General features: G+C 49.1%; 2 protein-coding genes across 2 annotated transcripts in view; one reads left to right on the top strand and one right to left on the bottom strand.

Annotated features, from left to right (window-relative positions):
* Positions 1-27676, bottom strand: part of LOC125723191 (uncharacterized protein FAM241A-like) — a 229966-nt gene that overhangs the window by 4296 nt on the left and 197994 nt on the right. The gene's annotated exons all lie outside the window — the stretch shown is intronic.
* Positions 403-14317, top strand: LOC125723220 (leucine-rich repeat, immunoglobulin-like domain and transmembrane domain-containing protein 3). The gene is made up of 6 exons (XM_048999627.1): positions 403-434; positions 648-719; positions 1914-2374; positions 8580-8885; positions 9145-11352; positions 14187-14317. The coding sequence occupies exons 1-5, from the start codon at positions 403-405 to the stop codon at positions 10179-10181; spliced, it is 1908 nt and encodes a 635-aa protein (XP_048855584.1). The 3' UTR covers positions 10182-11352; positions 14187-14317.

The raw sequence follows: 27676 nt of genomic DNA, 5'->3' as shown, positions 1-27676 counted from the left end.
TAATCATATATTTCAGATGTCATATTGATGAGATAAGGATCAGTTTGTTTTCACCTAAATAAATAAACATTCTTTACGTCGACTTTATTTGCCACTATAATCTCATAGCCCAACCCTCACTCACATTCACCTTATTCCTTCTGAGGGTAAAAGGCCCTTAACAGGTATGCCTACTAATCGTGTGTATTGTAATGTGCATTAATGTCATAACTTTTTTATTTTTAGGTCACCCCTAAAAGAAAATCTCTTTTTACAGCCATAAATGTTAACAATTGACTTACATCACCGGCCTACAATCGGTTTACATTCCCAGCCATTCTGGAATATTTCCACGGAGATCTTCTTGAAGCTCCATTTTAAATATAACAACATGAAAAGCCAAACATCTAACCCATCATCAGCATGTCTGATGCCAACTTGCCATGCAGTGTGAGGTTAAGTCCTGGTTATCCGTGACAGGCAGTAAAAGCACATAATCCGGGCTAATCTACCCCGACCGTACGGCAGATCATTCGTGTGAACTTCAAAAGAATCTGTGCATTCTTGTTTTAAACGAATCCCACCCAAGACGCTGGAGTGTTCATTTCCTTTCTTTTTTTAGCCATGTTTCACATCGTCACACTGTCTGCTTTTCTTTGCTCTTTCAGCACTGGCTGCTCCTTATGTCCTTCTCTGTGCACCTGTATTTTCCACGGAGGCAGTGACAGTACTGGCATCAGGTATTTTACCGTTATACTGTATTTAGCCTAGATATAAACAATTTAATCAGCTAGTCATACAAAATTACAAATATTATTATTACCGTCTATATCAAACATTGAAGTGTTACTCTGCGCACTTGATTTGAGAAATGAAAATTTAGAGAATAGTACTGTAGTCCTACGATATGCTTTTATCTTAAAAGGTATTATTTATTTAAGATGATGCTTTTCAAACAGCTAGATGTTTTGAAATATTTGAATTTGATAATGAAGGTAAATTTGGCATCATTATGCTGAGCATAGTGGCAGTGATACAAATGACGTATAGGTCACAAAATGTTACAAATTATGCATGTCATTTATATTTGTAACAAAATGTTACAAATGACGTATAGGTCATTTATATTTGTAACAAAATGTTACGAATGATGTATAGGTCATTTATATTTGTAACAAAATGTCAGCTTAATGTGCTAATGGTCAATGGCAGGCCATCATGAACTTTGAACAGTCTTTGACTTATCAGCCTTTAACTTACAGCCCAGCTGAGACATGCATGCTAGTGTGCTGTAGCTCCGTGGCCATCGTTGCTGGATCACTGCTTGTTTATACCACTGCAACCTTCTACAATTTCATGTTTAATTATATGAAAGATGAATAGCAATAATGAGACTGCATGACAGCATGTATTTTTAGATAACTGTGGCATTTAGCTGAGCGTCTCCTTTGACAGACTATAGGCTGACATTCACCATGCGGGAGCTTCTGGCTGACATCCAGAATCCACATAAAACCCGGCATCCACATAAAGCTGCGTCATTGACATGAGCAGCCTGCGGTTAACATTATTATTCTCTCTCAAGACACCTGAAGACGTGGTAAAAAGAAGGATGGGATGAAAGAGGCGTAATGACTGTAATGGCCTTGTGGGCAGCACTGTAGACGCACACCCCCAGGGTGAGGGTTTCATTCCTGACAGGGGTTTTGTGTGGGGGCAGTGTGTGTGGTTCAAAAGCATTCAATTATGAGTGTGTGTTTGTGTGTGTCCTGTGATGCACTGGCTCCTTGTCCAGCATGTCCCTTGCCTTGTGTCCTGTGTTTCTGGGGATATACATTCTCAGCTCACTGCAGACCTTTTCTGGATAAGCAGTTACGGAAGATGGTTGAATGGACGTTTTATCCTTTGAGCGTCTTTCCTCTATTTTCCCATAGAACTGTGCTGTGCAATAACCCGGACATGTCAGAGATCCCAACCAGCATCCCGGGGGACACTGTCAAGCTACGGGTGGAGAAGACAGGCCTGCGGCGGTTGCCAAGTCGACCTTTCTCCTCCTTGCCCAGCTTACTGTACCTGTGGGTGAGCTACAGTGAGGTGGTCGCCATGGATACGGAAGCTCTTGCCGGCTTGACCGTGCTGCGGGACCTGAGACTGGACGGGAACCTGCTGACGGCCTTCCCCTGGGAGGCGCTGCGGGCCACGCCCCACCTGCATGTGCTCAGCCTGCGCAACAACCGACTGGCGAGCGTGTCCAGCGAGGCTGCTCACTTCCTGAGGAACGTCACCTACCTGGACCTCTCCAGCAACAAGCTGACCACGCTGCCTTCTGATCTTATGGACATCTGGCCTCCCTTCTCCAAAGTGATTGGGGATCCCTCTCAGAAAGTGCTGCTGGGTAACTATGACATCCATGACTGATCTTTGCCCTCCAGAAATTAGCATGTATACTAACCTACAAACTTAATTAAGGTTGATCATTTCAAATGAAGCCAAACTTTAGTGTCATTGCAAAATATGCAGGTGTACAGTGAAATTAAACAGTGTTTATCTGAGACCTTAAAAATGACTTTCATGGAACATAAGGTAAACATACAAGATGACAGATAGATAGATAGATAGATAGATAGATAGATAGATAGATAGATAGATAGATAGATAGATAGATAGATAGATAGATAGATAGATGGATAGATACATACATACATACATGCATACTTACGAACGAAGAGGACTGTAAGTCCAAACTGTGTTCCTTGGGCTCCCGTTTCCTGTCCACAACACCAATTTCTTTTTTCTGCGTGCCAGTTTCGCCCAGTACGACTTCTGGCCGCTACTCCCGCCACGTAGCAGCGTAGCGTGCGTACTCCCGGCATCCTAGTTCTTTGTACTTGCATATACCCTTATAATGATATTGAATAATGACTTACGAACATTTCAAGTTATGAACGGCCGTTCGTAACATAACACATTCGTAAGTAGAGTAGCGTCTGTACAGTTTTAAGCAATGAACAAACAGTGCAGTTATAAAGTACACAGTGTGGGACAGTCCTTGCACTGGTGTGTGCAACTGCACCTTATGAAGTGCACCTTCATAATCCACTCATAGAACATTCATAAGTAGCATTCAAGTACTGTACACCCTAACATCCCTTAACAAACATTACATGATGATACAATTATAATATTTGTATTATTATTTAATGTTTGTTATTAACATATATTACATCTGTTAAGGGCTGTTAGGATGTTAAGGTATCATACATACATACATGATGTTTATGAATGTTTTATGAATACCCAATGAATATATTATGAAGGTGTACTGAATGTTTTATGAATGCAATATAAAAGCATTATGAAGGTGCAGTTAATGTAAAGCGTTACCTTTTATTCTTGCCTATATATGTGTCATTGGGAGCAAGTTGGGGCAAAGCAAAAAAACACTTTCCTTACAGGGAATAATGGAGAATCACCATTTGCTCTGTTTTACAATAAGGAGAAACCAGCAGGCCTGGCGCTTTATGTGCATCTGAGTCTAGCCTCAGGGTCTGGCCATATTCTCAGGGAGAGAAAAAACAGGAGTCAATGTTGCAGGATTATAACAAGGTACAATCATCACCTGACCTCATGCCAAGATATCCACCCCCACCCCCTGATCTTATGCAGGGCAGTAGATCATAAAGATACATTTCTGAAAGCACTGGCTTGAGTAAATAAGTAGATTCCCATAGTCTGAAAGCCTAGAAAACAAATGTCTAAAAGGGGGTTCTGAGGAGGTTCATGAGTTCTTCATACTCACAGTATTTCCAGGGCAGCAGCACTGTGGGAATCACTCGGTAACTCACACCTTTGCTGAGAGACACAGAGATGGGCGGCTGTGTTGGTAATCTGGGTCAGTTAGTTTGATGCTTCACTTAACATCGGAAGGTATAACTACAACAGTTTTCATATTAACATATGCTGTTTCTTATTTGTTCGATAATTGCCCTAATTTTGCAGTTGACTTTAATTTGTTTAGGAAACATGAGCACAGTATATAACCTTGTTTTCTCTATGCTGTCCAACAGCGACTTTACACAAGAACATTAGTGTCCATCTTAACATAATTAGGTACACAGAAAGTTGCCTAGTGTGAGGATTTGCTTTTGAAGTAGCAGGATTGTTTCAATTAGCATGAACAAATTGAAGGTTATTCTTTGTAAGTTATGGCAGCTGTTCACATAATACATTTAATTATAGTTACAAGGACCTGAGGCGTCCAGTTGGGCTTATCTGACAGCCTTTGTTTGCCTTGTGTACCATCTCATTGGCACAGACAGAGGTGATGGTTGTATGCCAATAGTACCTCATCACATGAAACCTGGATCACCCGCCTTGGTTTTCCTTACACTCCAAAGTGGATTAGTGTCCAAATATAGGGACACCAGCTGGTCACCTGGGAATCTTTGATCCACATAATCTTTTTCAGCTCCACATTTCTTGTCCAGGGGTAATGACTGTCAGAAGCTGATCAAGGAATTCTAATAAGGACAAAATCTACCAGACTTCAAAAGAATATGTGAATTTATGTAATAATGAGCAATATGGTGATATTTTATCGTAACCAGCTACAATTATGTCTATAACACACATTTCAAAGGTTTTGCAAGAATCATGATACAGCACTACATTTACTTTTATTTAACAGTCGCTTTTGTCCAAAGTGATGTAGAAGTTTGGTAAATAGTAATGGGGGGGTTAGCACTGTTGCCTCACACCTCTGGGACCCGGGTTCGAGTCTCCGCCTGGGTTACATGTGTGTGGAGTTTTCATGTTCTCCCCATGTCGTCATGGGGTTTCCTCCAGGTACTCCGGTTTCCCCCCACAGTCCAAAAACATGCTGAGGCTAATTGGAGTTGCTAAATCGCCCATAGGTGTGCATGTGAGAGTGAATGGTGTGTGAGTGTGCCCTGTGATGGGCTGGCCCCCCATCCTGGGTTGTTCCCTGCCTCATGCCCATTGCTTCCGGGATAGGCTCCAGACGCCCCGCAACCTATGGGCAACCTAGCAAGTCCAATTAGCCTCAACATGTTTTTGGACTGTGGGGGGAAACCGGAGTACTTGGAGGAAACCCCATGATGACATGGGGAGAACACGCAAACTCCACACACATGTGACCCAGGCAGAGGCTCAATCCTGGGTCCTAGGTAATGAAAATTAATTCAGCTTTAGCAATTTGATGATGCATCTACCTTAATTATTAAAAATTATCGATATCGGTATCATATCGGCGATACTTGCCCTGTATTTACTTGGTATCACATTGATACCAAAACCTGTAGTATCGTACACCATTAGTAAATATCACATTACTGAATACGTCCTGTCGATCAGTCAGTGAGGCATATCTGTTGCTAGGCTAGAAGTTCTCATTCCTGTTCCTGATGTCCCCCCTGCCAGAATGTTTTCATTCCAGCTCCACCTTAGTCAGGTTCAGGTGGTCCTTAATAAGCTAATAATCCAGTTGAAATCAGTGTGAGCTAGAATGAAAACCTTCTGGCAGGGGGGACACCAGGAACAAGAATGAGAACTTCTGGCTTATGCTGAGCTTCCAGTGAATGCCCATTTACAAGTACACTAGCTAACACAATTACAGTAATGAAAGAATTAACACCTAATGCCTGCATATCCAGAGGCTGCTGCAACTGCTACAACAGTAACAGACTGATATGAAATTAAGCAATTTCAGCCTGCATAACATCTCAACGCTGTCTGTACTGTATATCTCACTTTGTTAATTTGTATCAGTTGATCTCAGCTTAGTGACTTCATCTTGAACTAAAAATATAATAGATCCTTTATAACCAGTTAGCTAAAATCAAAAAACAAACTTTACACCGTAAACAGCATGTGGTCCATAGACTTGTGGGGTTTGCTGGCAAATAAATAGTATGTGTCTGATGAGTGGGTTACAGAAAAGGTTCTACTATAATTATGTGTAAATGGTTTGTATTAGCAAAATCAAATGTAGGCCAATCAGATCAGGTCAGGTTGGGGAGTATGCGCTGATGCACCCACCACATGGTGAAACTCTTCGGGATCAAGGCTGGCTACCCCCCAGACAGACACACGGTCCAGTCCCACCCTCCAGAAATGGCCATACATCTGCTGCAGCCAGGTGTTACATGGGCGTCCCCTTGGCCTGGTCCAGCCCCTTGGCTCCTCAGCAACGAGGATCCTGCGAGCCGGATCACCCTTAAGGAAACACGCCACATGACCATAGTGCCGTAACTGACGCTTCCTCACAATGCATGTAATATGTCTCATTCGGGACTCCTCTAGCAACTGCTTGTTTGACACAAATTCAAACCAGCAGTACCCAAGGATTCTCCAAAGAGACAGTACCGATGGAGTTCAGTCTTCATCTCAGCTCACTGGATAGCGTCCATGTCTCACAGCCAAACAGCAAGACAGGGAGCACCAGGACTTTAAAGACTTGGACCTTCATGATTCTTTGTCAAGGATCAAAAATCAAGGAAATCAAGTGCCCTGCCATGGGCTGGCCCCCCATCCTGGATTGTTCCCTGCCTCATGCCCATTGCTTCCGGGATAGGTTCCAGACCCCCCGCGACCCAGTAGGATAAGCGGTTTGGATGGACTTCAGAGGCTCCATTTGCTGCAGAGCCTGAAGAAAGCACATCTTCCACAGCAGCTCTTGGTTAACTTCTACAGGTGCACCATAGAGTCAGTGATCACATACTGCACTACGTGGTACTCTGGTTGCACCTTGGAGAACAGGAAGACCCTGCATCACATGATCAAGTCAGCCCAGCGGATCACTGGCACCCAGCTTCCATCACTGGAAGAACTCCATCACACCCGGTGCAGCTGCAGAGCTGAGAAGATAATCAAGGACCCAACCCACGCTGGACACACTCTTTACACCCCTGCCATCTGGTAGACGGTACAGAACCCTGTACGCACGTACAACCCGGCTGAGGAACAGCTTATACCATACAGCTATCACACTTCTAAATTCAAAGCACTCATCTATGACATTCTGAATGTTTGTGAACTTAAACCTGCTGTAAAGCTCTAATTCTACCTCTGTGAAATTGCTCATGCACTGCACTTTATACAATATCATAACCATTCATGAGTATGATTATATTGCACTAATTTACCAGCACCTATTCACGGTGAATGTGTGTATATATGTGTGTGTGTGTGTGTGTGTGTGTGTGTACATATTTTATTTGGATTTTATTGTAAATTTTATGTATATACTGGCGCTCCAAACGAAATCTTATTGTACTGTTGGCAGTCGTAACCACGTCTGTAAGTTCCTCACACAAGCTGCATGCAAACTCATCAGAAACAGCTTGATCTTGGAGTCTATCCAAGCCCTGCCTCATTCTCCTAGTAGGTGGTAGCCTACTGGATCTAAGCTGAATCTTCAGAGTAGCAACAACAAGTCTGTGGTCTGAATTCACAAACTGGGCACTTCTGTAGACCCTGCAGTTCTGAAGGAGCCTCCAGTGTCTGCCCACGTGGATTTGATCGATATCCTTCACTACACCACCAGCATTAGAGTATCAAGTCCAACAATGCGACTCAGGACGTTGGAACTAGGATCCAGCAAACTTTTCACAAAGTTATGGAAAATGGAGCCACTCTCACCCCGGTCTCCAGACTGACACAATCTTCATAGCCAGCTCTGTCAATGCCTGCGGTTGCATTGCAGTCACCAATGACCAGAGGAGTGTCACCTCGTGGGCACCCAACAACTACTGAGCGAAGTTGTGAGTAAAATGTCTCCCTCAACGAGACATTACTCGCCATGGTCGGAGCATGCACTGAGACAATAAGGACACCCAAGGAGTGCCTTAGATTGAGTCTCATGATAGGTTCGTTGAAAGGAGTGATACCGGATACCAACATCTGCCACAGCAACAGCTACTCCCTGAGAGCAACCAGACCAAAAGTAGGTGCACCCACCTACAGAGGTCTGGCTATTCCCCAGTCCGCGTACCTCAGAGAGTGCCACCACTGAAATGTAGAGTTTACAAAGCCCCCACCCCCCCACCCACAGCAGAGGAAGATGAACATCTTGGCAGAGCGAAGACATTCCACGTGTCTACCCAGATGGGTCGTCTCAAATTGAGACCCAGCAGGCAATGCCTCAGCACCACACCAGCCCTGATTCCCAACAGACCTGACCCTATTAGCTCTCCGACGGTTTTGACTCTTCCACGGATGAGGGTCCCGACGGCTTTCCCCCATCCCCTTCAAGATGTGTGAAGCCTTCCTGTGGGCAGCTGCAGCAGAGCTACTCCTCTGGAGAGCAGAAGGGTATCATGCCTCTTTAGACTGAGCTGTTGTGTTTTATGGTGGCTGGAGAGCCAATCCCGCCACTAACCCCCAAAAATTGCTTCCCTGCAAGTTGGAGGAACGCTTGCAGGGCCATATGCAGTTTTATGTCATACCCAGGACTGATGTAGTAGATATAAATAAGCATTAGCCAGCAGATTCATGTACCTTCCTAGATTAATAGTTTAATCTTGGTTTTTCAATTGTGGGGTGATACTTCAGACTCATTTGTACCTTTTCCCCAACTCCAGGCCTGCAAGATAACCCGTGGTTCTGTGACTGCCGTATCTCCAAGCTCCTGGAGCTGGCTAGGGTGCCAAATATTCAGCTGGTGCTGATGGACACATACCTGGTCTGCAGCGGGCCGGAGAATCTGGCCGGGGTGGCATTCCAGCTAGTGGCACTATCCCGTTGCTTGAAGCCTGCAGTGGTGACCTCCAGGGCACAGCTCATCTCGCTGCTGGGCAGCAATGTGCTGCTGCGTTGTGATGCCACCGGCTACCCCACCCCCAGCCTCTCCTGGTTGCGTGCAGATGGGCTGCCCATCAACACAACAGGTAAAATTACCCCAGAAACCTGAAACCCAGGCATATGCCATCATTGTGCCTCCCACTGGCTCTCAATCCCTAAAAATTAAACTGATTCTCTGGGGATAATCCCCCCCCCCCAAAAAAAACACCATATAGTATGTATATATATATATATGTATTTATCTATATGTATGTCCTTCTTTGTTACAGCAATATTCTGAAATCAGAATGTAGTGTGCAAGACTGTAATCTGCAGATTTTCCTCTGATTGTCTTCTCTGAAACAGTTGTCCAGGAGTCTCCAGGCAATGGAATACGATGGTCCATAATTAGCCTGAATGCGGTTTTGTACAAGGATGCAGGTGAATACCGCTGTAAGGCTAAGAACGTGGTGGGGTCATCTGAGGCCTCGATCACCCTGACTGTAGCTGGTGTAATCTCCACTAACATCCCCAAAGCAAAGCCGGCTTCACATGACGAAACTTGGACATTCTCCATCCCGGTGACAGACCCCAAGTCTACGGCAACCAGACCCACTGGGGTTGGCTTCACCCTATCACCTGGTCCTAGTGACAGGACAGCCCCAAGCATCAGAAGCCAGCAGGAGGGTCTCTTAGAGAGCGAGGTGGTGGGCAAGGTGCAGGAAAGAGGAGCTTTCAGGAAGCCATCACAGAGTGGCAAGAACAAGAAGGCATCCAGTGCCACCTTCTCCACAAGCCGAAGTTATGCTGTCAAAAACATCCGGGCGGTAGAAGAGACAGCCAACAGTGTGACGCTGCTTTGGAGCACAGATGGAGCTCAGGATGGCGCTCTGGTTTCTGTAGTATATTCTTCATATGAGGACAAGGAGAAACAGATGGTTAAGACTGAGGTTGGGAAAGGCAAGCTGGTACTGATGGGCCTCAAGCCACAGATGAAGTACACAGTGTGCCTCGTCACCAATGGACAGCCACAGAAAAGCCCATGCATCAGTTTCTCCACCAGGGCCGCCAACGTGGGCGTGAGCCTGGGCTGGATGTTTGCCGTGGCCGGTGCCGTCGCCTGTGCTGTAGCACTGTCTCTGTCCGGCCTCCTTCTCCACCGCTGCCTGTCTTCCTTCTGCGGCAGTAGTGCGGGATCTGATGACGAGGATCTCTCCAAAGATACCTACGTGAATTTCGAGACGGTGTCATTAAAACAGAGGACGCTTGGAAGTCAGGTGGGCGAGCTGTGGACCCGACAGCAGACGCAGGAGTCCGAGAGGATGCTGCTGTGCTCCCAGTCCAGCACTGACTCAATGCTCACATTCAGGAGTGACTTTTCTAGAGCTGAGTACCCATGTTAGCAAGAGGATGCCAGCCAAGACCGCAGCAAAGATGGAGCTACTACCACCGAGACATTCAACTGTTGCCATAATTGTGCCCTTGAGAAGTAAGTGGGCTATCACGCGTCAGTCAAAAATGAGTTTAGTGTCCAATATTAATTATTGAGGGTTTATGTATCTTTTAAATATACCAAAGATGTATATCAATTGTAGGGTATAGACACTGATTTTTTGAAAAAATTTCAACTTTGCAGCTCATTTTCTCAAAACTTTGTTTTTGTGGGATAGCCCACTTTACCTCTCAGGGGCACACTTGTGATGGATGGCTTATTTTTATTGTGTTATTTTAAATCAAAGGGTAAATCTGAAAGGGCACATTGTAAATATAGCTGTAAAAATTATAAATATGTTAAATACAGTGTTAGCCACCTTATCTTGTTTGAAACCTGTCCGAAATCTGATTTAACAGCTTTTAACGTTAGACCTTTCCAGTGTTAGTGGAATAACTGAGACATTAAAAGCTGCTACACCTGGTCATGCAGTAAATGAGACGGCAGCAGAATTTGCACACGGCTCCAGAGGTGCAGAGTCTGTAACTTCTCCGTATTTCTTTCTTCTGTAGTCAGCTGACTGTCACTGTGAAAGATTGCATAGTATAGTCATTTTTACTCAGCAACAGTAACATACAATTGAAAAAATCAGGGTCGGCTTGTCCTGGGAGCAACTGACCTTGCTCAGTAGCCCAAAGTGACACTGAACAGGATCTGAACCCACGACTGTTAGGGTTATCTTCTTCTAAAGATACGCTGGAAACAAACCAGTCTCTGAACACAGAACAACACGCACAGCTGTGATGATCTTTTACTTGCTGCAAGGGAAGCCCGGTCCTGACCTCGAGGTGTCAGCCTCTCAGTCGAACTCAGCCAACTTCGAAAGAGGAACTCCCCTCGCAGTGTCTTTTATTGAGGTACACAAACAGGATATGCAACGGACATTGAACATTGTTTATCACCCTGTATGGGGTGGAAATATTCAAGCGACAGTTCTTAAGCAGTGTTATTGCTAAATTAAGATCAAGCTGCTGTAGGGTGTTGTTTCCAAGTGTCTAGCAAAATGACAATAAAAAAGTACATATTTCTCTAACATTTCCCTCCGGTTTGTCATCTTCTTCACTCCATGTCTTAACCTTCAGGTAATGTATCATCTGCGTTTAACAGTTTCAGTACATCCTTCATCTAGACAGAAGTAAGAGTTTGATGATCAGGATCTATCTGAGTCAACAATGTATATGATAGAAATGTGTTGGCAATGGTTTTCTGAATCAGCATCCGAATACATGGTATGACTCAAGGAAAGAAGCAACAGGTTAATAACAAAATAGCAATTATAGGCATCAGAATTTTAAACAGCAATTGCCACCATGTTCCGGAAGGAAACCAAGCCTACAAGTCCCAACCGGTGAGTGAAGTTCCTTCCGTATGTTTCTTAACATATGCTTGTAAGTCATTAAGTTGTTGAAGGGCGTCGTGAATTTTTCCTCCATCCTTATATTCGTCTGGAATGTAGGTGCAGCAGGTGTCGCCTATGAGTTTGCACACTCCTCCTTGGGATGTAGTGAGGAGATCTAGCACTAGGTGCTTCTCCAACACCATATTCCCTATCTGTTGTTGCTCCTTTGCAATGGCTTTACTGAGGTCCAGATACGCCATTTTAGGGGCACTCCTGTGTCCACAGTCAGCCCCAGCCAGTTGAATTGCGTCTTAGGCACAACATCTCGCTTTCGTCGGGTGTGCCTACTAGGATGATGGTGAATGCTGGTCATAAAAAACACATGATCAGACAGTTTCACAAGAGCACAAAGTCCTCCCCAATTTTCTGGTAGGGACAGAAATGCCTTTTGACCGCATAACCAATACCAATCTGCCAACATTAATTTGTGGAATCCCCATGTGGGTAATGTGAGTGGTTTCCCACTTTCTGCTGAGCGTTACTCACTCCCCAACGGGAGAGAAGTCTCAGGAAGAGCAACCCTTTCCAGGCCATATTAATGAACGTGGTTCAGATGATTTCTTCACCGGGTTGAGACCAGAGCGTCCTATTGACCTCTCCACCCTTTGTTACCGGACTTCCACCACTTCTCGTCGGTGGCCTGGAAATGTACTACCTTCTTACAGTGGGATTGGTGTATCCACGTAGGTCATTCAGCTATCTTGATGGCGGTTGGAGTGGTCAGCAGTACTTCGTAAGGTCCCTTGTCACTATATATCACTTCTGGAGTCCCGTGCTCAGGGATAATGTTTTTGCTTGTGGCCTTTGCCATTACGAGTACGTCGGCTTTCCTGGAGGGTATGATTTCTACCCATTTTGAGAATGGACAGATTAACGCAAGGCAATACTTATAGCCTTGGCAGTTCGACAATTCGATGAAATCCATGTGTAGTACCTGAAACGGGTATTCTGCCTGAGGAAAGAATCATCGTTTAGGTCTGACGTTTCCTTTTGACTTAAGTACAAAAATTTTTTTTTTAAATATTGAAATTTGGTGCATAGAAATGCTTTTCTATTATTGCGACCATCCCTCCTGTTGAGACATGACAAAGCCCATGGCTCAATATCGTGGCTAATTTGTATAAGTTTTTCGGGAGGATTGGTTTGTTTTGAATGACGTACAGGTTCTCACTTAACTGGGCACCTTGTTGGAGCCACCTTTTCTTTTCCGTGTCTGTGGCACTTGTCTGCCTGTCTATCAGAATCTCTCTGGAGATTGGCATTTTTTCCTCTTCTGAGAGGAAGACGTGTGCATCATGCTGACCCTTTGCAACCTCCTTTGCTGTCTGATCAGTGAAAGCATTTCCTAATGAAACTGGATCCTTTCCGGTAGTGTGGGCGGCACATTTGCAGACTGCAATTTGTCTAGGGAGTTTAACCGCTCGGAGCAGCTGCTTTAATAAATCCGGCTCGAAGGACCAAGATGTCAGAGTTATCTTCTTCTAAAGATACGCTGGAAACAAACCAGTCTCTGAACACAGAACAACATGCACAGCTGTGATGATCTTTTACTTGCTGCAAGGGAAGTCCGGTCCTGACCTCGAGGTGTCAGCCTCTCAGTCGACCTCAGCCAACTTCGAAAGAGGAACTCCCCTCGCAGCATCTTTTATTGAGGTACACAAACAGGATATGCAACGGACATTGAACATTGTTTATCACCCTATATGGGGTGGAAATATTCAAGCGACAGTTCTTAAGCAGTGTTATTGCTAAATTAAGATCAAGCTGCTGCAGGGTGTTGTTTCCAAGCGTCTAGCAAAATGACAATAAAAAAAGTACATATTTCTCTAACAACGACCTTCTAATCACCAGCAGATTCCCAAGCCACACAATACGCTGAATGCTCTGATGGCACCGTGATTTACCTTAGGAGAGGAGGGTAAAGTCACAACTCATAATAACGTTCTGCCCCTAGTTTTGTTTATGATAAGGTAATCACGTTAGCTGTGTATTTTTTTCTGTCATTACTCAGCGTGTGGTATATTCAAGTTTGTGTCCATAAATATTTTTAATATATTCCAGCCGACATTGAAAGATAATTGTCACGCCCACACCACCAGGTGCACGGCGTTAAGGGTGATGAACAGGAACATATAAACAGCCAAACAACCCCTCATCCTTGCGAAGTATTGAGCCAATGTTTACATGCCATACTGAGCGTTTTCTTGTCCTACGTCTTCCCCTACTACCGAACCCTCTCTGTTTACCTTTTGTCCATTCCTTAACCTCCTTCCTTTTCCGTTCCAGGCCCATTCCCGATCCTGACCCGCCTGTCCCGCTGAGCCCGGCACGTTTCGTCCCCACTCCCCTGTGTGGTCCCGTCTCGTGCTTCTGTGTAGGACTGACCACCCGGCTACTGACCTTCTCGCCCGTCCACCGACTTCGCTTCTTGAACGTCCCTTCCAGTACTTGTGCTTCTTCAGAGCAAATAAACCAGATGCTGGTTTGCAACCCTGGACCCTTGTCTTTCTGTCCTAGGCCGCCTGACAGAATACTTCGCCTGGCAGAAATGGATACAGCGAGCCGCGCTGCTCTGGAGGAGCGCCTGTCCAACGTGGAACAGCTCCTCGCGGCCCAGGCTGTTCAAACTCCCCTGCCGGTATCTCCACCCCGCTCGGCGGCCGTCGCTCCTATTGCTGTACCGGAACGGTACGACGGAAACCCTGACCAGTGCAGGGGGTTTTTGATGCAGTGTGGCATCTACGTGGAGGAGCATCCAGAGATGTTTCACACCCAATCGGCCGAAGTTCGATTCGTCATCTCCCTTCTAACTGGGCGCGCACGGGAGTGGGCGACCGCGCTGTGGGCCAACCAAAGCCCCATTATCGAATCCACCCGGGACTTTCACCGGGCGCTGGTGGAAGTGTTTGATCACCCGGCAGTGGGGCGTCGGCCAGGCGATCGCCTCCTCGACTGCCGTCAGGGAAATCGCTCCGCGGCAGATTACTTTCTGGAATTCCGCACCATCGCCGCGGGGCTCGCCTGGACGGACGATACGTTCCTGACAATATTCCGCCGGGGGTTAAACCAGGACTTGCAAGATGAGCTCGCCTTGCGAGGGGAAGCTCTCTCTTTTGACGAGTTCGTCCGGCTAGCAGTCCGATTGGACAACACCGTCAGGGATCGACATTATGCGGAAGCTCGCCGAATGCCCCCGAGTCAGAGCCCCGAGCCGACGGAGCCTATGCAACTCGGAAGATCCCCTCTTTCCGCAACCGAACGCCGAAGGAGGACCCAGGGAGGGCTCTGCCTCTATTGCGGCAATGCTGGACACACCATCCGGCTCTGCCCCGTCCGTCCGCACCGAGAGGAGGAGACTCCACCGGTAGGTGAACCGCCGATTGTTCAATCCGCCCGGCGACAGCTCACGGTTCCGGTAATTATGGGGTCTCAGGGGAGAGGGATCTCTATCCAAGCACTGGTGGACAGCAGGGCGGCGGGGAGTTTTATAGATCGGGCCCTCGCTCGGCAGCTCGGGTTGCCGCTGCGAAAGCTAGCCAGACCGATCTCAGTCCTGGGAGTGACGGGAGAAAGGATTAAAGAGGGAACAGTTCATTTCTGCACGTATCCTTTCACACTGCGCGTTGGAGCTCTGCACACAGAGGAGATTGCTGTGTATGTCCTCCCTCAAGCTAAGGACCCCCTAATTCTGGGGTACCCTTGGTTGGTGCGCCATAATCCCACGCTAGACTGGAGAACAGGGGAGCTTACCTCATGGTCCCCCACATGTATGTCCTCCTGCATGACGGTGCCTTGTCGGACCTCCAGTGTGGAGAGCCCCGAACCGGAGGATCCTAGTCAAATTCCGGAAGAGTATCAGGATTACGGGGATGTGTTCAGCAAGGCGCGGGCCTTCACGCTTCCTCCACACAGAGACTGTGATTGTGCCATCGAGATCCTGGAGGGGGCAACACCTACCAAGGGATGATTATACCCCATCTCCCTACAGGAGGAGCAATCATTGGACTATTACATCCAGGAGGGGCTCAAGCAGGGGATCATCCAGCCATCCACCTCTCCAATGACGTCCGGGTTTTTCTTTATAAAAAAAAGGATGGGGGACTCCGGCCGTGTATTGATTACAGGGGCCTGAACGCCATCACTGTAAAGAGGAGAGAGCCTCTACCCTTGATCCCTTCCTCCCTCGAACAGCTGCGAGAGGCTAGGATCTTTACTAAGCTCGACCTTCGAAGTGCTTATAATCTGATTCGGATTAAGAGGGGGGACGAGTGGAAGACCTCCTTCGTTACTAGTAAGGGGCAATATGAGTACTGCGTGATGCCCTATCGGCTAGCTAATAGCCCCTCTATTTTCCAGGCTTTTATGAATCAGGTGTTTAGGGACCTCATTCATCGTTTTTTAGTTGTCTATGTTGATGATATTCTGATCTACTCTCCAGATAAGGAATCCCACATCCAGCATGTCCGCCAGGTGGTGCAGCGACTAAGGGAGCACCACCTGTTCGCCAAGGGGGAGAAATGTGAATTTCACCAACCCCGGGTCCAGTTCTTAGGCTACATCATAGGCCAGGGGACCATAGCCATGGAAGAGCGGAAGGTAGCTGCTATCCGCGACTGGTTAAGACCTCGTACTCTCAAAAAACTACAGCGGTTCTTGGGGTTTGCGAATTTCTATCGTCGCTTTATACGCAACTTCAGCCAAGTAGCAGCTCCACTAACGGCCCTAACCCAGGGTCCCCCTGCACGGCTGTCCTGGTCGCCGGAGGCAGAGGCCGCCTTCGTGAGGCTAAAAGAGGCATTCTGTTCAGCTCCTGTTCTCGCCCAGCCTCAACCCGACCTCCCTTTTGAGGTAGAAGTGGATGCTTCCGAAGCTGGGGTAGGGGCAGTCCTAATACAAAAGGACCCCCAGACAGGGAAACGGCACCCTTGCGCCTACTTCTCTAAGAAGCTGACCGCAGCAGAACACAACTACCCCGTGGGGGAGAGGGAGTTACTGGCCATCCGTCTAGCCCTAGAGGAATGGAGGCACTGGCTGGAGGGAGCACGCCATCCCTTCTTAGTGCTCGCAGATCATCATAATCTGGAGTACCTCCAGTCAGCTAAACGCCTCTCAGCTCGTCAATCCCGTTGGGCACAGTGGTTTTCACGGTTTTCGTTTCAGGTCCAGTATCTACCAGGGAGCCGAAACGTCAAAGCAGACGCTCTCTCACGTCAGTTCGATCCCCCTTCCTGCCCGGAAAGGACCGACCCCATCCTGAGTACCTTATGTTTCGCGGCCACTATAACCTGGGATCTAGAGGAGAACATCCGTCGGGAGAACGAGGGGAGGACCCCTCCCCCCGGCTGTCCACCGGTGGTCCAATTCGTCACTCGTGAGTATCGCAGTGCACTACTCCTCTGGCTGCACTCCCAGCGAGGAACGGGACACCCGGGAGTGGCAGCGACCCAGCACTTGGTCTCACGCCGATACTGGTGGCCCCGTTGGAGACAGCAGGTGCAGGAGTTTGTGGAGTCCTGCCCCGAGTGCGCCCAAGCAAAGACACCGCCCCAAGCGCCAGCAGGTCTACTGGTTCCCTTGCAGACCCCCGCTCGTCCGTGGTCCCACATTGCCATGGACTTTATTACGGAGCTCCCCCGGTCGGCTGGAAAAACTGCTATCCTAACCATAGTAGACCGCTTCTCTAAAATGTGCCGGCTGGTCTCGCTCCCAAAGCTTCCCACGGCCACAGAACTAGCGGAGATCATCATTGAGAACCTCTTTAGGTACTACGGGCTCCCCGAGGACATCGTTAGTGACCCGGGACCCCAGTTTAACTCTCGAGTGTTTAAAGAAATATGTCATAAGCTTAACATCACCCTTGGCCTCTCCTCAGCATACCATCCTCAGTCAAACGGCTTGGCCGAGCGGACAAACCAAGAGGTGGCCAAAGCCCTACGTCTCATGTGCTGGACCAACCCCTCCGAATGGGCAACTCACCTCGTTTGGGCAGAATACGCCCTCAACACTCGGGTGAGTCCAGTTCCTCACCTCTCACCCTTCCAGTGTGTCCTAGGGCACCAACCCAGGCTGTTCCCGTGGGACTCTCCGGAGGGGCCAGTCCCTACAGTGGAGGACTGGTACCATCGGAGCCGCCAGACGTGGAAACGAGTCCAACGAGCCCTGCAGGAGCAGGCTAAAACACGAAAGACTCAAGCGGACCGAAGACGTCGCTCTGGACCCACCTATCGGGTGGGCCAACTGGTGTGGCTCTCTACGAGGAACCTCCGCATACCTGGGTGTCGGAAACTAACTGCTCGTTTCATCGGTCCCTTCCGCATCTTGCGTCGGGTGGGACCAGTGGCGTTCCGTCTCCAGCTGCCAAAGGTATATCGTATCTGCCCCACCTTCCATATGTCTCTCCTGAAGCCGGTCAAGTACAGTCCCCTGCGTCCAGAAGCTCCGCTAGTGGTGGAACCCCCCCTGTCCATGCCGGAGGAGTGTCCCTCCGACCGCATTCGCTCTCTTCTTGACTCCCGCCGATGTAGGGGCCGCCTGTACTATCTCGCCGACTGGGAAGGTGGGACGGCAGAAGAACGCAGCTGGCTGCCCTCCAATGCCATTCCCGACCCGGAGCTCGTAGCCGCCTTTCACCTCGCCCACCCTGCCCGTCCCGCTCCTCGTCCGCGGGGGCGTCCCCGCAAGTGGCCCCGGCCTCCAGGTGGCGGCCGTCGGGGGGGGGGGGGGGGGGGGTACTGTCACGCCCACACCACCAGGTGCACGGCGTTAAGGGTGATGAACAGGAACATATAAACAGCCAAACAACCCCTCATCCTTGCGAAGTATTGAGCCAATGTTTACATGCCATACTGAGCGTTTTCTTGTCCTACGTCTTCCCCTACTACCGAACTCTCTCTGTTTACCTTTTGTCCATTCCTTAACCTCCTTCCTTTTCCGTTCCAGGCCCATTCCCGATCCTGACCCGCCTGTCCCGCTGAGCCCGGCACGTTTCGTCCCCACTCCCCTGTGTGGTCCCGTCTCGTGCTTCTGTGTAGGACTGACCACCCGGCTACTGACCTTCTCGCCCGTCCACCGACTTCGCTTCTTGAACGTCCCTTCCAGTACTTGTGCTTCTTCAGAGCAAATAAACCAGACGCTGGTTTGCAACCCTGGACCCTTGTCTTTCTGTCCTAGGCCGCCTGACAGAATACTTCGCCTGGCAGAAATGGATACAGCGAGCCGCGCTGCTCTGGAGGAGCGCCTGTCCAACGTGGAACAGCTCCTCGCGGCCCAGGCTGTTCAAACTCCCCTGCCGGTATCTCCACCCCGCTCGGCGGCCGTCGCTCCTATTGCTGTACCGGAACGGTACGACGGAAACCCTGACCAGTGCAGGGGGTTTTTGATGCAGTGTGGCATCTACGTGGAGGAGCATCCAGAGATGTTTCACACCCAATCGGCCAAAGTTCGATTCGTCATCTCCCTTCTAACTGGGCGCGCACGGGAGTGGGCGACCGCGCTGTGGGCCAACCAAAGCCCCATTATCGAATCCACCCGGGACTTTCACCGGGCGCTGGTGGAAGTGTTTGATCACCCGGCAGTGGGGCGTCGGCCAGGCGATCGCCTCCTCGACTGCCGTCAGGGAAATCGCTCCGCGGCAGATTACTTTCTGGAATTCCGCACCATCGCCGCGGGGCTCGCCTGGACGGACGATACGTTCCTGACAATATTCCGCCGGGGGTTAAACCAGGACTTGCAAGATGAGCTCGCCTTGCGAGGGGAAGCTCTCTCTTTTGACGAGTTCGTCCGGCTAGCAGTCCGATTGGACAACACCGTCAGGGATCGACATTATGCGGAAGCTCGCCGAATGCCCCCGAGTCAGAGCCCCGAGCCGACGGAGCCTATGCAACTCGGAAGATCCCCTCTTTCCGCAACCGAACGCCGAAGGAGGACCCAGGGAGGGCTCTGCCTCTATTGCGGCAATGCTGGACACACCATCCGGCTCTGCCCCGTCCGTCCGCACCGAGAGGAGGAGACTCCACCGGTAGGTGAACCGCCGATTGTTCAATCCGCCCGGCGACAGGTCACGGTTCCGGTGATTATGGGGTCTCAGGGGAGAGGGATCTCTATCCAAGCACTGGTGGACAGCAGGGCGGCGGGGAGTTTTATAGATCGGGCCCTCGCTCGGCAGCTCGGGTTGCCGCTGCGAAAGCTAGCCAGACCGATCTCAGTCCTGGGAGTGACGGGAGAAAGGATTAAAGAGGGAACAGTTCATTTCTGCACGTATCCTTTCACACTGCGCGTTGGAGCTCTGCACACAGAGGAGATTGCTGTGTATGTCCTCCCTCAAGCTAAGGACCCCCTAATTCTGGGGTACCCCTGGTTGGTGCGCCATAATCCCACGCTAGACTGGAGAACAGGGGAGCTTACCTCATGGTCCCCCACATGTATGTCCTCCTGCATGACGGTGCCTTGTCGTACCTCCAGTGTGGAGAGCCCCGAACCGGAGGATCCTAGTCAAATTCCGGAAGAGTATCAGGATTACGGGGATGTGTTCAGCAAGGCGCGGGCCTTCACGCTTCCTCCACACAGAGACTGTGATTGTGCCATCGAGATCCTGGAGGGGGCAACACCTACCAAGGGATGATTATACCCCATCTCCCTACAGGAGGAGCAATCATTGGACTATTACATCCAGGAGGGGCTCAAGCAGGGGATCATCCAGCCATCCACCTCTCCAATGACGTCCGGGTTTTTCTTTATAAAAAAAAGGATGGGGGACTCCGGCCGTGTATTGATTACAGGGGCCTGAACGCCATCACTGTAAAGAGGAGAGAGCCTCTACCCTTGATCCCTTCCTCCCTCGAACAGCTGCGAGAGGCTAGGATCTTTACTAAGCTCGACCTTCGAAGTGCTTATAATCTGATTCGGATTAAGAGGGGGGACGAGTGGAAGACCTCCTTCGTTACTAGTAAGGGGCAATATGAGTACTGCGTGATGCCCTATCGGCTAGCTAATAGCCCCTCTATTTTCCAGGCTTTTATGAATCAGGTGTTTAGGGACCTCATTCATCGTTTTTTAGTTGTCTATGTTGATGATATCCTGATCTACTCTCCAGATAAGGAATCCCACATCCAGCATGTCCGCCAGGTGGTGCAGCGACTAAGGGAGCACCACCTGTTCGCCAAGGGGGAGAAATGTGAATTTCACCAACCCCGGGTCCAGTTCTTAGGCTACATCATAGGCCAGGGGACCATAGCCATGGAAGAGCGGAAGGTAGCTGCTATCCGCGACTGGTTAAGACCTCGTACTCTCAAAAAACTACAGCGGTTCTTGGGGTTTGCGAATTTCTATCGTCGCTTTATACGCAACTTCAGCCAAGTAGCAGCTCCACTAACGGCCCTAACCCAGGGTCCCCCTGCACGGCTGTCCTGGTCGCCGGAGGCAGAGGCCGCCTTCGTGAGGCTAAAAGAGGCATTCTGTTCAGCTCCTGTTCTCGCCCAGCCTCAACCCGACCTCCCTTTTGAGGTAGAAGTGGATGCTTCCGAAGCTGGGGTAGGGGCAGTCCTAATACAAAAGGACCCCCAGACAGGGAAACGGCACCCTTGCGCCTACTTCTCTAAGAAGCTGACCGCAGCAGAACACAACTACCCCGTGGGGGAGAGGGAGTTACTGGCCATCCGTCTAGCCCTAGAGGAATGGAGGCACTGGCTGGAGGGAGCACGCCATCCCTTCTTAGTGCTCGCAGATCATCATAATCTGGAGTACCTCCAGTCAGCTAAACGCCTCTCAGCTCGTCAATCCCGTTGGGCACAGTGGTTTTCACGGTTTTCGTTTCAGGTCCAGTATCTACCAGGGAGCCGAAACGTCAAAGCAGACGCTCTCTCACGTCAGTTCGATCCCCCTTCCTGCCCGGAAAGGACCGACCCCATCCTGAGTACCTTATGTTTCGCGGCCACTATAACCTGGGATCTAGAGGAGAACATCCGTCGGGAGAACGAGGGGAGGACCCCTCCCCCCGGCTGTCCGCCGGTGGTCCAATTCGTCACTCGTGAGTATCGCAGTGCACTACTCCTCTGGCTGCTCTCCCAGCGAGGAACGGGACACCCGGGAGTGGCAGCGACCCAGCACTTGGTCTCACGCCGATACTGGTGGCCCCGTTGGAGACAGCAGGTGCAGGAGTTTGTGGAGTCCTGCCCCGAGTGCGCCCAAGCAAAGACACCGCCCCAAGCGCCAGCAGGTCTACTGGTTCCCTTGCAGACCCCCGCTCGTCCGTGGTCCCACATTGCCATGGACTTTATTACGGAGCTCCCCCGGTCGGCTGGAAAAACTGCTATCCTAACCATAGTAGACCGCTTCTCTAAAATGTGCCGGCTGGTCTCGCTCCCAAAGCTTCCCACGGCCACAGAACTAGCGGAGATCATCATTGAGAACCTCTTTAGGTACTACGGGCTCCCCGAGGACATCGTTAGTGACCCGGGACCCCAGTTTAACTCTCGAGTGTTTAAAGAAATATGTCATAAGCTTAACATCACCCTTGGCCTCTCCTCAGCATACCATCCTCAGTCAAACGGCTTGGCCGAGCGGACAAACCAAGAGGTGGCCAAAGCCCTACGTCTCATGTGCTGGACCAACCCCTCCGAATGGGCAACTCACCTCGTTTGGGCAGAATACGCCCTCAACACTCGGGTGAGTCCAGTTCCTCACCTCTCACCCTTCCAGTGTGTCCTAGGGCACCAACCCAGGCTGTTCCCGTGGGACTCTCCGGAGGGGCCAGTCCCTACAGTGGAGGACTGGTACCATCGGAGCCGCCAGACGTGGAAACGAGTCCAACGAGCCCTGCAGGAGCAGGCTAAAACACGAAAGACTCAAGCGGACCGAAGACGTCGCTCTGGACCCACCTATCGGGTGGGCCAACTGGTGTGGCTCTCTACGAGGAACCTCCGCATACCTGGGTGTCGGAAACTAACTGCTCGTTTCATCGGTCCCTTCCGCATCTTGCGTCGGGTGGGACCAGTGGCGTTCCGTCTCCAGCTGCCAAAGGTATATCGTATCTGCCCCACCTTCCATATGTCTCTCCTGAAGCCGGTCAAGTACAGTCCCCTGCGTCCAGAAGCTCCGCTAGTGGTGGAACCCCCCCTGTCCATGCCGGAGGAGTGTCCCTCCGACCGCATTCGCTCTCTTCTTGACTCCCGCCGATGTAGGGGCCGCCTGTACTATCTCGCCGACTGGGAAGGTGGGACGGCAGAAGAACGCAGCTGGCTGCCCTCCAATGCCATTCCCGACCCGGAGCTCGTAGCCGCCTTTCACCTCGCCCACCCTGCCCGTCCCGCTCCTCGTCCGCGGGGGCGTCCCCGCAAGTGGCCCCGGCCTCCAGGTGGCGGCCGTCGGGGGGGGGGGGGGGGGGGTACTGTCACGCCCACACCACCAGGTGCACGGCGTTAAGGGTGATGAACAGGAACATATAAACAGCCAAACAACCCCTCATCCTTGCGAAGTATTGAGCCAATGTTTACATGCCATACTGAGCGTTTTCTTGTCCTACGTCTTCCCCTACTACCGAACCCTCTCTGTTTACCTTTTGTCCATTCCTTAACCTCCTTCCTTTTCCGTTCCAGGCCCATTCCCGATCCTGACCCGCCTGTCCCGCTGAGCCCGGCACGTTTTGTCCCCACTCCCCTGTGTGGTCCCGTCTCGTGCTTCTGTGTAGGACTGACCACCCGGCTACTGACCTTCTCGCCCGTCCACTGACCTCGCTTCTTGAACGTCCCTTCCAGTACTTGTGCTTCTTCAGAGCAAATAAACCAGACGCTGGTTTGCAACCCTGGACCCTTGTCTTTCTGTCCTAGGCCGCCTGACAATAATACTGTACAGCTTTGTTTTAGTGGGGCCATTTTCCATTTGGAGTGAGAAACTATGTTGGCAGAGCTTATAAAAATGCTTGAAATATTAGATTCACCTCCAAGAGTCAGCATGTATATCCACACTACTGACTTATGATTAAATGACATTTCCCTCATGAGCTGTTTGATTTTCTATTTTTATTATTTTTGTAGTTGCTCTATACACCTGTAAAATAGCTCATCATTATTGCATACATAATTAACATTGTACTACATAAAAAAAATTGTCACGGGTTTTGGGCAATGATGTTATAGGAATGTTTGTGTTACATTTTAATGCTGCATCCTTATAAGGGTGCTTTCGAAGACCTAATATGTCAGGGCAGCACCTTAAGGTTGACCCATTTTGTAGGCTCCTTCAAATATGGTACAAAGAAATCAAAAAAGACATAAACAACGAAACAAATAAATAAATATGTGCATACAGATACATGCATACCTACCTACATGCATAAATGATAGGTGCCAGAGTGCCACCTACAGGATATTTAGTGCAGCGTTTTCCCAGTGTTGTGTGAATCTCCACCCTCAGCCTAAGACGGGTAGTTACTGGTCAATGTTTCATGCCATAGTCTTTGCTTTGCTCTTTTCTTTGCTTGTGGGGGGGCAGTATAAGGCACAGATCAGGCTAATCTAAATGACATGTAGCGATAACCTTACGCTTATGAGAAAACATTGCTGACTAGGAATGAATGTTTTCTGAAATTTTATTTAACCCATCAATGACACTGCGGTCAATAAACGTTCAAGGCATCCACGCATAAAATGTAGTGGGAAGTGCTGGCTTGTGGGCAGTGGTATCTTCATAGTTAGGGAAGCACATTTGTTATTGAAAGATTGCTGGTTCGAATCCCCAACCTGCTACAGTAGGTACCTCCCCCAAGCACTGCTCCATGGGCACTGAATTAGCTGCCCTCTGCTGTGTCGCGATGTCACATATGGGTTAAATGCAGAGGGCACATTTTGTTGTTGGGCACTGTATGCTGTGTTGTGTCAGCAATGACCACTGATCACCTAATTCTAAAGTGCACGCATAAACATAACATTACGGCATCAGATCGCTTTTAGGAAAATAAAGGCTGGTTCATCATTCACCAAACCTCACCTAATATAAATAATTACTCTGATATTCCCTGCATATGTACCGCAGCAGTGAGGTTTGGTCCGTCTTTCTTTAAGAACTGGGCATCGGGGAAAACCAAAAACACATAATGAAAAGCATAACACGCTGTACTGCAGGTCAGGTTGGGATGCATGTGCTGATGCAGCGCATTGCCGCATCCACCACGGGGCGAAACTCCTCAGTATTCTTGCCAGTGACCCCCAGGCAGACACACAGTCCAGTCCCACACTCTGGAAATGGCCATCCAGCCAGGTAGTACGTGGGCGTCCCCTCGGCCTTGTCAAGCCGCTTGGACCCTCAGCAATGAGGATCCTACGAGCCAGATCACCCTCAGGGAAACGTGCCACATGGCCATAATGCCATAACTGATGTTCCCTCACAATGCAGGTAATGTGCCTCATTCGGGACTCCTCTAGCAACCGCTTAACTATCTGCACTATTTCTGCAGGGGGTCGTGTCCGTCTCTAATCTAGTGTGTCCATTTACCTATGTGCTACACAGTGTAACACACAAGCAGCAATCAAATGGAGAAGATGGTACATACCGTAGCTTAATGTGACAACTATACAACAGACAGTGAATGAGTAAACTACAGTAAACAGCAATAGAAAGCGTGTGAATCTACACTGACCCAACCTAACCCAAACAAACGTGGTAAGCTATATACGCAAAATTATTTACAACAATCTTGGGGTCTTGTTCACGAGTGAGGGAAGGATGGAGTGAGAGATCGACAGGCGGATCGGTGCGGCGTCAGCAGTCATGCGGGCGCTGCATCGGTCTGTCATGGTGAAGAGAGAGTTGAGCCAAAAGGCGAAGCTCTCGATTTACCAGTCGATCTACGTTCCTATCCTCACCTATGGTCATGAGCTATGGGTAGTGACCGAAAGAACGAGATCGCGGGTGCAAGCGGCCGAAATGAGTTTCCTCCGCAGGGTGGCTGGGCTCTCCCTTAGAGATAGGGTGAGGAGCTCAGTCATTCGGGACTCAGAGTAGAGCCGCTGCTCCTCCGCATTGAGAGGAGCCAGATGAGGTGGCTCGAGCATCTGATTAGGATGCCTCCTGGACGCCTCCCTGGTGAGATGTTCTGGGCATGTCCCATTTCCCAGTGGGAAGACCCAGGACACGCTGGAGAGATTATGTTTCTCGGCTGGTCTGGGAACGCCTCGGGTTTCCCCCAGAGGAGCTGGACGAAGTGGCCGGGGAGAGGGAAATCTGGGTTTCCCTGCTTAGACTGCTGCCCCCACGACCTGACCAGGAAAAGCGGTAGATGATGGATGGATGGATAAATAAATGAACAGACAGCTATACATATCCATAATTAATTAAATGTGTCCTTTTGTTTTTATTTGGTAAAAGGTGTTGTATTTCGTAATAATGTTAGTTTTTCGTTACAGAAACACGAGCATATAGAACGCTACGTGTCGACTTCAGCCAATGATGTTCCTTAAATTTACACCTTTCTGAATCTGAGAAACATTATTATGAATTATACTACGGGACCGTTGAATGCTTTAATCTGATTGGCTGACGAACGTTCTGAGGTGTGCAATTATTTTCCGATAACCGCACGGCGAACGTAGTTCCAGGTAGCTCTCTTGACCGCATTACAGTTCAATATCACTTCGCATAGTTAACTGTAATAACGGAAATTAGCATACAGTACCAATACAGCACACAGGACTAACAAAAACAACAACATGACAGACGATTTTCCGAAAGTAAATTTTAATATTTACGGTGAATATGAAACTTTCAAGAACTGGGCTGCAGAAGTATTAGTTAGCCTAGTGTACCAACTTAAAGGCTACACATGACATTTCTCACTAGCGAGGTAATAACAGCGCTGCATCTTAAAGCAGACTTACAGTTTAGAGACGGTGCTTCAGAACACTGTTGAGGGACACACAGAGGTAGCCTAATTCATACAAGCTCTCTCTCTCTTTCTAATAACTTCATTATTAACTGCATTAGTCTGCTATCAACGGCTCAAGCCTCCATTGCCAGCTTTAAAATGACGTTTTGGAACTAGCAAAAGAGTCGTTGGATGAGATGCGGAAGAAATAATCCTACTCACAATAGCGATTTAAGTAGAAAAAACCGGACGAATCCCTTGAAATATATCATCTGATCGATGTCTTGAGGTGTGGCAACCGTAGTATAAGCGGAATAATTGACTCCGGACCGTTGAATTATTAGAAAATAATGCACACCCGAGGTGTAACGGGGTCTAACCCTAACCCTAACCCTAACCCTAACCCTAACCCGCATTACCACCTCGGGTGTGCATTATTTTCTAATAATTCAACGGCCCGTCGTCAATTATTCCTTACATAACTCAGCCTTTCGCATGGAACTCTTCCTCACCCGCACAATAACAGCTCAGTCTCTATGAAAGATATGAGTCTCCCTCTCACGCACTTTCAATATCTCTCACATACGTCTGATTGCTCACGCGCAGTAAGTTGTTCGTTCAAGTCCACTTTCAACATCTCTCGCGTACATTCATTTCCTCTCGTGATTTTCGTTCGGCTTTTGTCTGGTTTGGTACCTCAACCGCATTTGTAAATGTCCTGCCTGCTGGGGCAGAGCTCCACTACTCCAACATAACAACAATGGATGTCCGGGCCTCAGGCAAGTGATATTTTTATGGGGTCTGGTCCGGGAGTACCTCTGTCCCCCTCTGATGGTGGCCCTGGGTGAGATGATCCCCCCAACATGACATATTCTACCGACCCTCCTGCCTGCAATGCCTCTACTATATGTGGCATCCTTCCAGCCTGCCCACCCTTCTGCCTGTCCTGCTGTTGTACCACTGTTCATCCTACTATTGGAAGGAGGACCTACATCGGAAAATTTGATCGCTAACCAATATTCTATTGTCTAATTTCGCCCTGGCCAAGGATGAAACTTGTCAGTGCTTGTTTGCAGGTTAACGTTACAACTTTTTATTCTATGGAAAACAAAATATCGATCTGCTGGCCAGATTTAATTAGAATAATAGAAAT

Source organism: Brienomyrus brachyistius, unplaced genomic scaffold (assembly GCF_023856365.1).
Source record: "Brienomyrus brachyistius isolate T26 unplaced genomic scaffold, BBRACH_0.4 scaffold46, whole genome shotgun sequence".
NCBI lineage: Eukaryota > Metazoa > Chordata > Actinopteri > Osteoglossiformes > Mormyridae > Brienomyrus > Brienomyrus brachyistius.
This window is presented reverse-complemented; position numbering and strand designations above follow the sequence as displayed.